Source organism: Neoarius graeffei, chromosome 14 (genome assembly GCF_027579695.1).
Source record: "Neoarius graeffei isolate fNeoGra1 chromosome 14, fNeoGra1.pri, whole genome shotgun sequence".
Classification (NCBI taxonomy): Eukaryota; Metazoa; Chordata; class Actinopteri; order Siluriformes; family Ariidae; genus Neoarius; species Neoarius graeffei.
The window spans coordinates 31,912,620-31,925,049 of record NC_083582.1 but is presented as its reverse complement, the minus strand read 5'-3'; the positions used below and the strand labels follow the sequence as shown (position 1 = coordinate 31,925,049).

Sequence of the window (12,430 nt, the reverse complement as noted above, 5' to 3'; positions counted from 1 at the left end):
GTGTTGTAGGTTCTTCAGTGTATATTGGAAGAAAATACGGGTGACAAAGAAAACACTGACATTGAAGAACAATCACTGACAGATCAAGAGACAGAGCATTCGATTGAGCTTCAGGTACGTTCTACTATATGCTAGATAAGAGAATTTCTCAGAACGTTTGTTGGCCACAACAACAACAGCATGCTGAAACTTCTTTGGACACTCTGTCTTCAGAGTTGAGCTCTGTTTTGTTGTTATTTTCTCTGCTGGAATCACTCTTGTAATCCACTCTTTCATCTTCATGATAGTCTGGTTTGAATTGGAACAGTAAAGCCATACTAAAATGTAAACTTAGAGATTTTGTACAAAAAACACACTGAGGCAACTGAAACTCTTGCAAGCGACCACTACCTGATGTCATCGCATGCGTCACTACCGCAGGAAGTGCATCTGGTATTCTAAAAAAATGCATTTTTCTCGAAAACTATTTGGTCTACAAAAATGAAAACTTGATTTTTTTAAACCTATGACTAATTTTACATAAAAAAAGTTTGAAAATCAATCTGATGGAGGATCCCTTTAAAAGCGTTATACAAATGAACTTGACATCTATCCATCCATTATCCGTAACCGCTTATCCTGTGCAGGGCAAGCTGGAGCCTATCCCAGCTGACTATGGGTGAGAGGCGGGGTACACCTTGGACAAGTCACCAGATCATCGCAGGGCTGAAACATAGAGACAAACGACCATTCACACTCACATTCACAACTACGGTCAATTTAGAGCCACTAATTAGCCTAACCTGTGTGTCTTTGGACTGTGGGGGAAACTGGAGCACCTGGAGGAAACCCACACAGACATGGGGAGAACATGCAAACTCCACACAGAAAGGCCCTCGTCGGCCATGGGGCTCGAACCCAGAACCTTTTTGCTGTGAGGTGACAGTGCTAACTACTACACCACATTGCTATTCTTTGATTATGTCACACTACAAGGCCCATTCGTCATTCCCGACATTCATATTTGGGCCTAAAGCTGGAAATTTGTCAGTCATTACAAAACTGTATCAAAATCAGACTGAGTTGGTGTAGATAAACAGATAAACAGCCTGCGATTCATTACCAAGAAGAAAACAACTTTCCAAATTATGGTTTTTAACCATACATTGCCTTGTCTAAATATTCACCCCCTTGAACTTTTCCACATTTTTTGTACTGTAGTGGACTTAATTAAAAAATTGACTTTATTATACAACCCCGATTCCAAAAAAGTTGGGACAAAGTACAAATTGTCAATAAAAACGGAATGCAATAACTTACAAATCTCAAAAACTGATATTGTATTCACAATAGAACCTAGACAACATATCAAATGTCGAAAGTGAGACATTTTGAAATCTCATGCCAAATACTGGCTCGTTTGAAATTTCATGACAGCAACACATCTCAAAAAAGTTGGGACAGGGGCAATAAGAGGCTGGAAAAGTTAAAGGTACAAAAAAGGAACAGCTGGAGGACCAAATTGCAACTCATCAGGTCAATTGGCAATAGGTCATTAACATGACTGGGTATAAAAAGAGCATCTTGGAATGGCAGCGGCTCTCAGAAGTAAAGATGGGAAGAGGATCACCAATCCCCCTAATTCTGCACTGACAAATAGTGGAGCAATATCAGAAAGGAGTTCGACAGTGTAAAATTGCAAAGAGTTTGAACATATCATCATCTACAGTGCATAATATCATCAAAAGATTCAGAGAATCTGGAAGAATCTCTGTGCGTAAGGGTCAAGGCAAGAAAACCATACTGGGTGCCCGTGATCCTTCGGGCCCTTAGACGGCACTGCATCACATACAGGCATGCTTCTGTATTGGAAATCACAAAATGGGCTCAGGAATATTTCCAGAGAACATTATCTGTGAACACAATTCACCGTGCCATCCGCCGTTGCCAGCTAAAACTCTATAGTTCAAAGAAGAAGCCGTATCTAAACATGATCCAGAAGCGCAGACGTCTTCTCTGGGCCAAGGCTCATTTAAAATGGACTGTGGCAAAGTGGAAAACTGTTCTGTGGTCAGATGAATCAAAATTTGAAGTTCTTTATGGAAATCAGGGACGCCGTGTCATTCGGACTAAAGAGGAGAAGGACGACCCGAGTTGTTATCAGCGCTCAGTTCAGAAGCCTGCATCTCTGATGGTATGCGGTTGCATTAGTGCGTGTGGCATGGGCAGCTTACACATCTGGAAAGACACCATCAATGCTGAAAGGTATATCCAGGTTCTAGAGCAACATATGCTCCCATCCAGATGACGTCTCTTTCAGGGAAGACCTTGCATTTTCCAACATGACAATGCCAAACCACATACTGCATCAATTACAGCATCATGGCTGCGTAGAAGAAGGGTCCGGGTACTGAACTGGCCAGCCTGCAGTCCAGATCTTTCACCCATAGAAAACATTTGGCGCATCGTAAAACGGAAGATACAACAAAAAAGACCTAAGACAGTTGAGCAACTAGAATCCTACATTAAGGCCCGGTCACACAGCGCTTTACGGCTTTATCACGGCCAAAACCCGTCAAAAAGTGCTCTCCCGTGAAGCAGACGATGTTGTTCGTGTTGATGTCGAAGTTAAGACGTGTTACAGTCGATATACAGACGTGACAGGACGCAGGGGAAAATCGGAACGGCGTCGGACGCGGCAAAAAGTTTTGGACTGCTCAAAACTTTAGACCGCGGACAACCACGGCCGGCACACGTGGTAAAGACGTGCAACACAAGTGAAAAACACGTGATAATCAGTGTCCCGGCCGTTATTAAAACTTGGGGAGACGTGGTAAGACGCGAAAGTTTGGCGGTCTATCACGGGCAGAGCACGGTCATCGGACGGGTGTTACGCGTTGGTATCACGGGATATAGCGTGTGTTTAGCGGCTTATCACTGAGAAATGGATTTTTCCGCGTACATAGCACTGTCTAAGCCCGTTAAACGACGTCTCAAACAAGTTCTAAATTCGATTGATCGCTGTCTAATCACTTCTGCATCACTTCTGATTTGCGGCATGTAAATACCGTAATTTTCTGAGACCTCGGCACTTGCAGTCTAGATGTCAAGGGGTGAACATGAACCCTCAACGCTGTGATGTCCTCATCTTAATGCTCCAGCACCAACAGAACCAACTGATACAGGCTCAACATATCCTACCGCTTTTATATGCGCAGCAAGCCGCTCTTCCAACGACGCTGAGCCGCGGTTACCCGTGATTTGGCAGTGCTATGGCAGTGAAACAGCCGCCGACGGCCATACCCCGTACAAAGCACGGCAAAGCCAAAATTGACCAAAAATGACCACTTACGACCACGTCCACCTGATTTTTGTATCTTTTTGTACGTGATATAGACGCGGAGTGCTGTGTGACCGGGCCTTTAGACAAGAATGGGTTAACATTCCTATCCCTAAACTTGAGCAACTTGTCTCCTCAGTCCCCAGATGTTTACAGACTGTTGTAAAGAGAAAAGGGGATGTCTCACAGTGGTAAACATGGCCTTGTCCCAACTTTTTTGAGATGTGTTGTTGTCATGAAATTTAAAATCACCTAATTTTTCTCTTTAAATGATACATTTTCTCAGTTTAAACATTTGATATGTCATCTATGTTCTATTCTGAATAAAATATGGAATTTTGAAACTTCCACATCATTGCATTCCGTTTTTATTTACAAGTTGTGCTTTGTCCCAACTTTTTTGGAATCGGGGTTGTAAATTTTTATTTTGCTATTGAAATATTACTTAGTTCAGTCAAGTTTATAACCCTGTGTTTATTAATCGAGTTTGCCTCCTAGTGGAATAACTAAGAAGGCCAGTCCTAGCACAGAAGCGCATGCTCCACACGTCTGATCAGATGATGTGAATTCTGTCATTTACCAAAATCCCCTTCAGATGAATCCTGGCCATTTCACAAAAGCCAATGCCATAGAAGGATAAAGCGGCTAGAGATGATGAGATGAGATGAGGTTAATACCTTATATGTACTGGCTAGATTTTCTTATAGTTGGAAGAAAATCTAAGCAGAACATAAGTGGAACTAAGATAAAATATATAAAATAAATTGTATTAACATATCTAACATAAATTCACATGTATAAAAAAGTACAGGGTCTGCTTCAAGACCAGTTTCTTTGGGTGCCTCATAGCAATAGAGCAACCAAGCCAGCACAGAAGACATGCATCTCATTCACATGCAGATTGCTTGGCACGGTACACGAGCGCATTGAAGGCTTTGTTGACTGGGCATTTGGTCATTGGTAGTAAGTGAGTGAGCTATAATGTTTGCACTGGGAGGACATTGCCATCTACTGAATGTTATAAAGGCATGCAATGATGTATTTGAGGCTATAGTGCACAGCAATAGCTATGTGCATTAAAAGCACCAAGAATAAATAAACACACACACAGGAAAAAAAAAACCCTGAAAAAGCCTATTTTCATTGTGAATTACCTAATTTGGATTTGGAACGGTTATGATACAGCTTTTAAAGAAATTTGACTTAGCACACCATCACAAAGCAGTATAATGATCAACATTAGAGATGAGGACTACAACATATATAGAGGATATTACAAGGTCATGCGAAGATGTGAAGTTTATCTTCAAGTGGTGAACATACCAGTATATCACGAATGAGTGAAGCGAACAAGTGAAATATTTTCAACACGAGAAGATAAACTTCATATCTTCACACCACCGTGTAATGTTCTTTATATTATAATGGAGATATCCACAAAAATACAAGTTAATCCAAAGAAATTAAATTTTGAACTGGTTCGCCATTTTGACAACTCACGCCTGGTCAGCGGGAAAACACTGGGAGTGACGTCATCGGAGTGAAATACAGGAAATTATTATGCATACAGGCCACGTTTTCCATGGAATAAAAACATGTATTCTATTCCCTTCTAGTGGGTTCACTGATAGCATGCAATATTGTTATCATATCACTTATCCTCCATGTATTACACCGCTCTCCCCAATGGAGAATGAGTGTGCAATATTGTTACAATATCGCACGTTGTCAGGACAACATGACGTCACGTTAGAACTCATGCGAAGATCCAATGACAAAACTTTTCTGCTGCGCATACACAGAATCATTTCTTTGTCAGCCGGGAAAGAGAGAAGACGAGGCTAATCCAGTGCTTGGTTTAAGCACTAAATAAATAAACTGAACACTGAAACTAAAGACGTGCTGAACACCCGAAAGGCTACCAAAACTTCATTATATATTTTTCGTGCATATTTACAAGAGAAAAACATGTCAACGGACATCGAAAAACTGGAAAAGAGACATGTCGGAGATGTAAAACTTCCACATTAGCGAGTGACTGTGACAGTTTGTAAAGAAACATGGCTGCGAGGTTTGCTTCATTAAAAGTGAAAGATTTTGAGAGAATTTTGGCTGCTGGCTCGCTCCGTTGTGTATAGTTGTCAATGTTGATTTTAAAAGTAACTAAGGAAGTTACACAGGGATAATAATCTCATCTCATCTCTTTATCTGTAGCCGCTTTATCCTGTTCTACAGGGTCGCAGGCAAGCTGGAGCCTATCCCAGCTGACTACGGGCGAAAGGCGGGGTACACCCTGGACAAGTCGCCAGGTCATCACAGGGCTGACACATAGACACAGGCAACCATTCACACTCACATTCACACCTACGGTCAATTTAGAGTCACCAGTTAACCTAACCTGCATGTCTTTGGACTGTGGGGGAAACCGGAGCACCTGGAGGAAACCCACACGGACACGGGGAGAACATGCAAACTCTGCACAGAAAGGCCCTCGCCGGCCACGAGGCTCGAACCCAGACCTTCTTGCTGTGAGGTGACAGCGCTAACCACTACACCACCGTGCCGCCCAGGATAATAATAATAATAATAATCAGCTTGACTGCGCTAGCACTGGCCTTCACTAACACTATACCGGCTGGAAGGTAACTGGACTAGCATGCTAACAGCACCAAATCGCGGGTAAGCTAGCGTTGGCCTTTGAAAATGCTGATATGAAGAGAGTGTGTATGTGTAATAATAATAATATTGGCTGGCTTTTTTTCATGGTCTATCAGATATATTCCATTCAGCTACTCGTCTTTGACTCATTCAACATCATGCTGGCTGAATGGAATATATCTGATAGACCACTCAATGCCAGCCAATATTATTTAAATATTCTATCCACATTCACTGGATATGAACAATCGCATGCTCTGATTGGCTACTCTACTACTAGGATATCAGCTCATACAAAATGGCGGAGCGTGTTGCTGAACCAACTGAGGACGAAATACAAACTCTACTTGAAAACAGAACCCCAAAAAATACAAAACAAACAAACAAAAAAGCAACAAAATATGCCATAAAAGTATTTGATGGAGCCCTGCAATGACCTGGTGACTTGTCCAGGGTGTACCCCGCCTCTCACCCATCGTCAGCTGGGATAAGCTCCAGTGTGCCTGCGACCCTGTACAGGATAAGCAGCTACAGATAATGGATGGATGGAAGTATTTGATGGTAAGAATGCATCTTTTTAATTTTTCAATAATTATTATTATAGCATTTTTCACAAATTGCTACTGTCATTTTGCTGGTTTGTTTACATTCTAAGCAGAAATGATTTTGTTGGACGTTTTGTGTAAAGTTTTTATTTATCGAATTTGCAAAAAGTCAAAAATAAAAATGCTCTGTTTCTCAAAATCCAGTGAATGTGGATAAAATACAAAACAGTTATTCCACTCAATCTCGTCGTACATAGCTTATAGCCAACTCGGTGCTCTGCGCCTCATTGGCGATCAGCTCATGCACGACTCGATTTTGTGGAATAACTGTTAAATACGTCACTCAGATCCATGATGTATTTTGTATGAAAAATGCAAGTTTTTAAACACGAGAAGATAAACTTCATATCTTCAAGCCAACGTGTGATTTTCTTTTTATTATACAGACACATTCACAAACAAAAAATACCCACATTTATCAAAACAATTCATCGATTTCCTTACGAATGACATATAAAGATTTATGTCATGTTTTTGGTTCTCTGTGTCCCGGATGGAGCTTGTATGAAAAATATGAGTTTCCCAGTAAAACACTCGTGTCTACGTAATATATCACATTATCATTGTCTTTTGATAATACAGCTGCAGGCCACTTTAGAAATTGCTCAACAGATTTTTTAAAAATCACAATTGCATATACATAAATATGTCCAGTGTGAAATTATATGAATAAATATGAAATTAGTGGCGGCATGGTGGTGTAGTGGTTAGTGCTGTCGCCTCACAGCAAGAAGGTACGGGTTCGAGCCCTGTGGGTGGCGAGGGCCTTTCTGTGCGGAGTTTGCATGTTCTCCCCGTGTCCGCGTGGGTTTCCTCCGGGTGCTCTGGTTTCCCCCACAGTCCAAAGACATGCAGGTTAGGTTAACTGGTGACTCTAAATTGACCGTAGGTGTGAATGTGAGTGTGAATGGTTGTCTGTGTCTATGTGTCAGCCCTGTGATGACCTGGCGACTTGTCCAGGGTGTACCCCGCCTTTCGCCCGTAGTCAGCTGGGATAGGCTCCAGCTTGCCTGCGACCCTGTAGAACAGGATAAAGCAGCTAGAGATAATGAGATGAGATGACATGAATATGAAATTACGTGTTGTTTTCTGATGCCACATCACTGCACTCTACATTTTGTTCCATACAGCACCTCACAGTGGCCATGTTTATGATTAATACTCAGCTTCTGTTCATTACTCATCAGTGAATGTGATTGTGTATAAATTTGTGGCAAAATAGTGGCATATCTACCTTCTCTTCATCAAAATGATCTCCAATACAAGCTATGTAACTCAGGTCAAATTACTTTAACATTATATGCCAATTAGATCTAATGCATAAAAATGTTGTAATGGTTAGAAAACATTCATGAGTCAAACAACTGGAAAAGTAATTGTTAGTATTGTTGCAGTTAAATCTTGAAACGGATCACTCTGACCTGAACAGAACATAATGGATAGAGTGTTTTCCTTTCATTTAAGTGTAATCCTCATCGGGATGAATAAATAAAAATGGACCATACCTTGTCAGCGAATGCATGTGGTATATCAATGGGAGAACCAGGACTCTGCTGTGGAGAAAATGGAGGAGATGTAGATGAAGGAGAAACTGGAGTGATCAGTGCCAATTCTGCCTCCTCTTTCCTCTGATTGTCTCTAGTGTCCTGAATCACTGAATCCTTTACTAAATCTACAGACTCGTATATATTTTCTGCTTTGAGGTCCCATATTTTTGGGTCCCAGCCAGCCCGTATGAGCATTTGAATATCATCCTTGAGGTCATTTTGAGGATTTATATTTGATTGAACCTCACTGGGCTCTGTTAATGTTCTTTGCGAGTTAGTAGTAGGGATATGTGGTTGGGAGACAGGATATACACTTTCCCTTTTAAAAGAATTTGTTAAAGCATCTGGGCTAATATCCATCTGGACTGCATCCTTATACAAGTTGCAAGGATCGGGCCATGGCTCAGCTTTAGGCTCCAATGGCTCATTCTCAATGGGTTTGTTCTGGTACTGATCACTTGGAATGACAATCTTGGAGGTGCCGTGTTCGCACTTTTTATTAGCTACCTCGATGGATTTTTCATCTTTGATGGTCGGCTCCAAAGACACAGGGGGCACTGTGTCAGAATATGGGTTTGGTGTATCCTGCCTGTCCTGCTCACTTGAAAGTTGAGTCGTCTCATTTTCAGAGGGCAACACTGTGACATATTGGGCTGGGATAAAGAAAGGCTTTGTTGCCTCGTCTTTGCGTACGTGCCACCAGTGGTCATTGGTCTTGGCCACCAGTACATAGCGTTCGTTGGGCTTGATGGACACATGCCTGCCGTCACGTGTTGTGTATTCATATTGAAAGTTCACCAGCACCACCTGCGGCAGTGACATCGTTTCCCAGCTCTCAGTGCTCACAGGGTCAGGGTTCACAGTGGATAATCATTGGAGCTGGAAGTCAAGAACACAAATGGTGATGTACATGGGAGACAAAAAGGTACAGTATTTTATTATTTCATCATTGCACACTCTGATGATTGACATTAATTATTCCAAATCAAATCAAACTTTAGCTAAATCCACTATGTGTATGTTTTCTTTTTGACTGAAACTTGGCTGAGTATACTGTGGATTGAAAGACAGACATATACAACCCCAATTCCAAAAAAGTTGGGACAGTGTGTGAAATATAAATAAAAACAGAATGTGAAGATTTGCAAAGCATGGAAACCCCATATTTCATTGAAAATAGTACATTGTTGAAACTGAGAAATTTTGGACTGAAGTGACATGGAAAATCATCCCGAGGTCTGACTAATCAAAAGTAGAAATTCTTTTTAGAAATCATGGACACTACATCCTCCAGGCTAAAGAGGAGAGGGACCATCCGTCTTGTTATCAGCGCACGGTTCAAAATCCAGCATTTGTGATGGCATCAGGGTGCATTAGTGCACATGACATGGGTAGCTTGTACATCTGGGAAGGCATCATTAATGCTAAATGATATATACAGCGCATGGCTCCATAGTAGAAGAGTCCAGGCGCTAAACTGGCCTGCCTGCAGTCCAGACCTGTCTCCCATTTGAAACATTTAACGCATTATGAAGTGCAAAATACGAGAAAGGAGATCCCGAACTGTTGAGAAGCTGAAATTATATATTAGGCAAGAATGGGACAACATTTCTCTTTCAAAACTACAGCAATTGGTCTCCTCAGTTCCTAAATGTTGATAGAGTGCTGTTAAAAGTAGAAGTGATGCAACACAGTGGTAAATATGCCCCGTCCCAACTTATTTTGAAACATGTTGCTGACCTAAAATTCAAAATGAGCATATATTAAAAAAAAAATAATAAAATTTTGCAGTTTCAACATTTGATATGTTGTCTTTGTACTGTTTATAATGGAATATAGGGTTTCCAAGATGTGCAAATCATCACATTCTGTTTTTATTTACAGTTTACACAGTGTCTCCCATCTTTTTTGGAATTAGGGTTGTAGTTACATCATCTGACTTTGTTTGCCTTTTTAAGCATCATGTGTCAAATCAAACAGCTTCGAGAACACCTTATTTAACAAATGTTTTGGTCCTCAAAAATTCTTGATCTTGACCAGATTTATCAGCCTTTCCAGAACCCTACTGTACGTCCTTTCAGAAAAGAGGAATGTGGACAGACAAGAGGAACAAAAACTTTACTTATGCTGGTTCTATTTCAAGTGCAGTGAGCAAAGGGCGAGGCCAGCTATGTGATGCACAAAGGCTTAACAATGGAACTTAATCACCTGCAAACACGAAGAGCTGGTTTTCCTAACACAAACTGTCTAGTCAGGAAATATACATTTTCATTATACAATCCTTCAGAGCCCTTGGATTTGATTTAAAACTTAATTTATTTCTGGGAACAAACAGCTCATCGTGTTTTAGTAACATGATACACATTTTCATTTCAAAATTGAGGAACTGCGTCTACCAAATGCATCATGCATGTACTATACACAGGTGTCATAGGGCACTGGCAGAAATAACCAACCAACCAACCAACCAACCAACCAACCAACCAACCAACCAACCAACCAACCAACCAACCAACTAACTAACTAACTAACTAACTAACTAACTAACTAACTAACTAACTAACTAACTAACTAACCTCCATATATATATGCATATTAGTTCATATTAGATGCATTAGTATTCCTAATTCTATTCCTAATACTATTCCCTTTTATAATTGGTTGACTGAGATGCCTTGGGACTTACACTTTACATATTAGTGCAAAATACGAAGTGAAATATTCTATATTCAGTTCTGTGACACACTATCAGCTGCAGGAAGCAAGCAGAGACGTTTGAAAGAGGGGAAATGAACTCACGACCCACAAAACAGGAAAGCATTCAGCTGTCTGCATGTCTGCAAAATGTATAGCAACCTCAGGTTCCCATAAAAGGTCCGTTCTCACAAAACTATACGTGTGTGTGTATGTATTATTGCTCCAGTACCATTTATTGTACCAGCAAAAACAAAAATGCCTGCAAAGTGAATTTATTTCCATGACAATACATAGTGTCTAAGCATGGTAACATAGGTGTGTTATGAATCTTAAAAATGGTTATTAGGAAATGTGAAATGACTGCGAAATATATTTAAAAAAAATAAAATAAGTAGTCACTAACGTATGTTATCTTTTTGTACTTTGACTCTAAGATTAATAAGCCAGTAAAATAATTATGATGCACAGAAATAGCTGGGAAGAAACCAAATCAAGGAGTTAGACCCAGTTAAGTACAGTTGGGTAATTTGTCATTTTGTCAGTGAACATGAAATCAGTTCTGGCTTATACATCTTCAGTAATTTACCCAACAGTGTCTGTCTAGATGATGATGTCACAAGAAGGTGTTTCCAGGTGTGACATGTCACGTAAGTCAAACATATGAAAACAGGGTAAACAAAAAGAGGTAAAAGTCTAATAATTTTGCTATCATTTATAATTCCAGTTCATTTCATAAATCCATTTGCATTTTTAAAAATATCTTGTGGTTTAATTCCAACATCTGTGATTCCTGCATTATTATCTGATAAGACGAGCTTATTTACAACTACAAGAGTGTTATGGTTTTATATTAAGGTTAATATTAACAGGTCTTCAAACAGCCAAACTCTAGGCGATATGTTTATTCATTACAGGAAGATAACAAGAATGGATAGAGAGAGAGAGAGAGAGAGAGAGAGAGAACAGGGATTGGGGTAAGAGTGTGTAAATTAAACGGGAGATAGTAAAGGCTTACCCATAATGAGCAGACAGCAAGCTTCTTTACACAAACAGGACACAGTGACAGGTGGCATGTCTTCACTTCTGGCAAAGCTTGAATGTCATCGGCAGAATAAAATACAGCTGAGTTAAAGTGAGTGCACAAAGTCTGCTGTAGCGAAACGTGTGTGTGTGTGCGCGTGTGTGTGTGTGTGTGTGTACGTGCGTGTGTGTACATGTGTGTCTAGGGGCGTGTTGAGTGTAAGTGCAAGGCGCCTCATGCACACACATTACATGCACTAGTGAACACTACATCCATGAAACCAGAAATTATTTATCAGAGAGAAAGAGTGAACATGAACATTGTGAAGAAGAAAAAATGATCAGATTAGTCGAGAAGAATGAGCAGTGTGACTTGTTCCTTAAAAAAACTACCACCAGGCAACACTGACAGTGTAAAAACAGACTCGTACAGGTTCACTGTAACACACTAGAGCAGCGGCTACAATTATCGACACCTTAACGATCTTTTGGCCGTTGCAAAAGTAGAAAAGACTTTCAATACGTAAATTGTGCATGAATAATTACTCAAACTTCCACTGAAAAACAAAAAAGAGTTGATTCCC

General features: G+C 40.4%; 1 protein-coding gene across 3 annotated transcripts in view; it reads right to left on the bottom strand.

Annotated features, from left to right (window-relative positions):
- The window catches only part of arhgap27 (Rho GTPase activating protein 27), a 104,979-nt gene extending 92,950 nt beyond the window's left edge, over nucleotides 1-12,029 (bottom strand). For all 3 annotated transcript variants that reach the window (XM_060939527.1, XM_060939528.1, XM_060939529.1), the window contains exons 1-2: nucleotides 11,842-12,029; nucleotides 8,088-9,008 (exon numbers count right to left, since the gene is read on the bottom strand). In XM_060939527.1, the coding sequence (XP_060795510.1) occupies nucleotides 8,088-8,951 (864 nt within the window). In that variant the 5' untranslated portion in view covers nucleotides 8,952-9,008; nucleotides 11,842-12,029. The remainder of the gene's footprint in view (nucleotides 1-8,087; nucleotides 9,009-11,841) is intronic.
- Nucleotides 12,030-12,430: the final 401 nt, after the last annotated feature.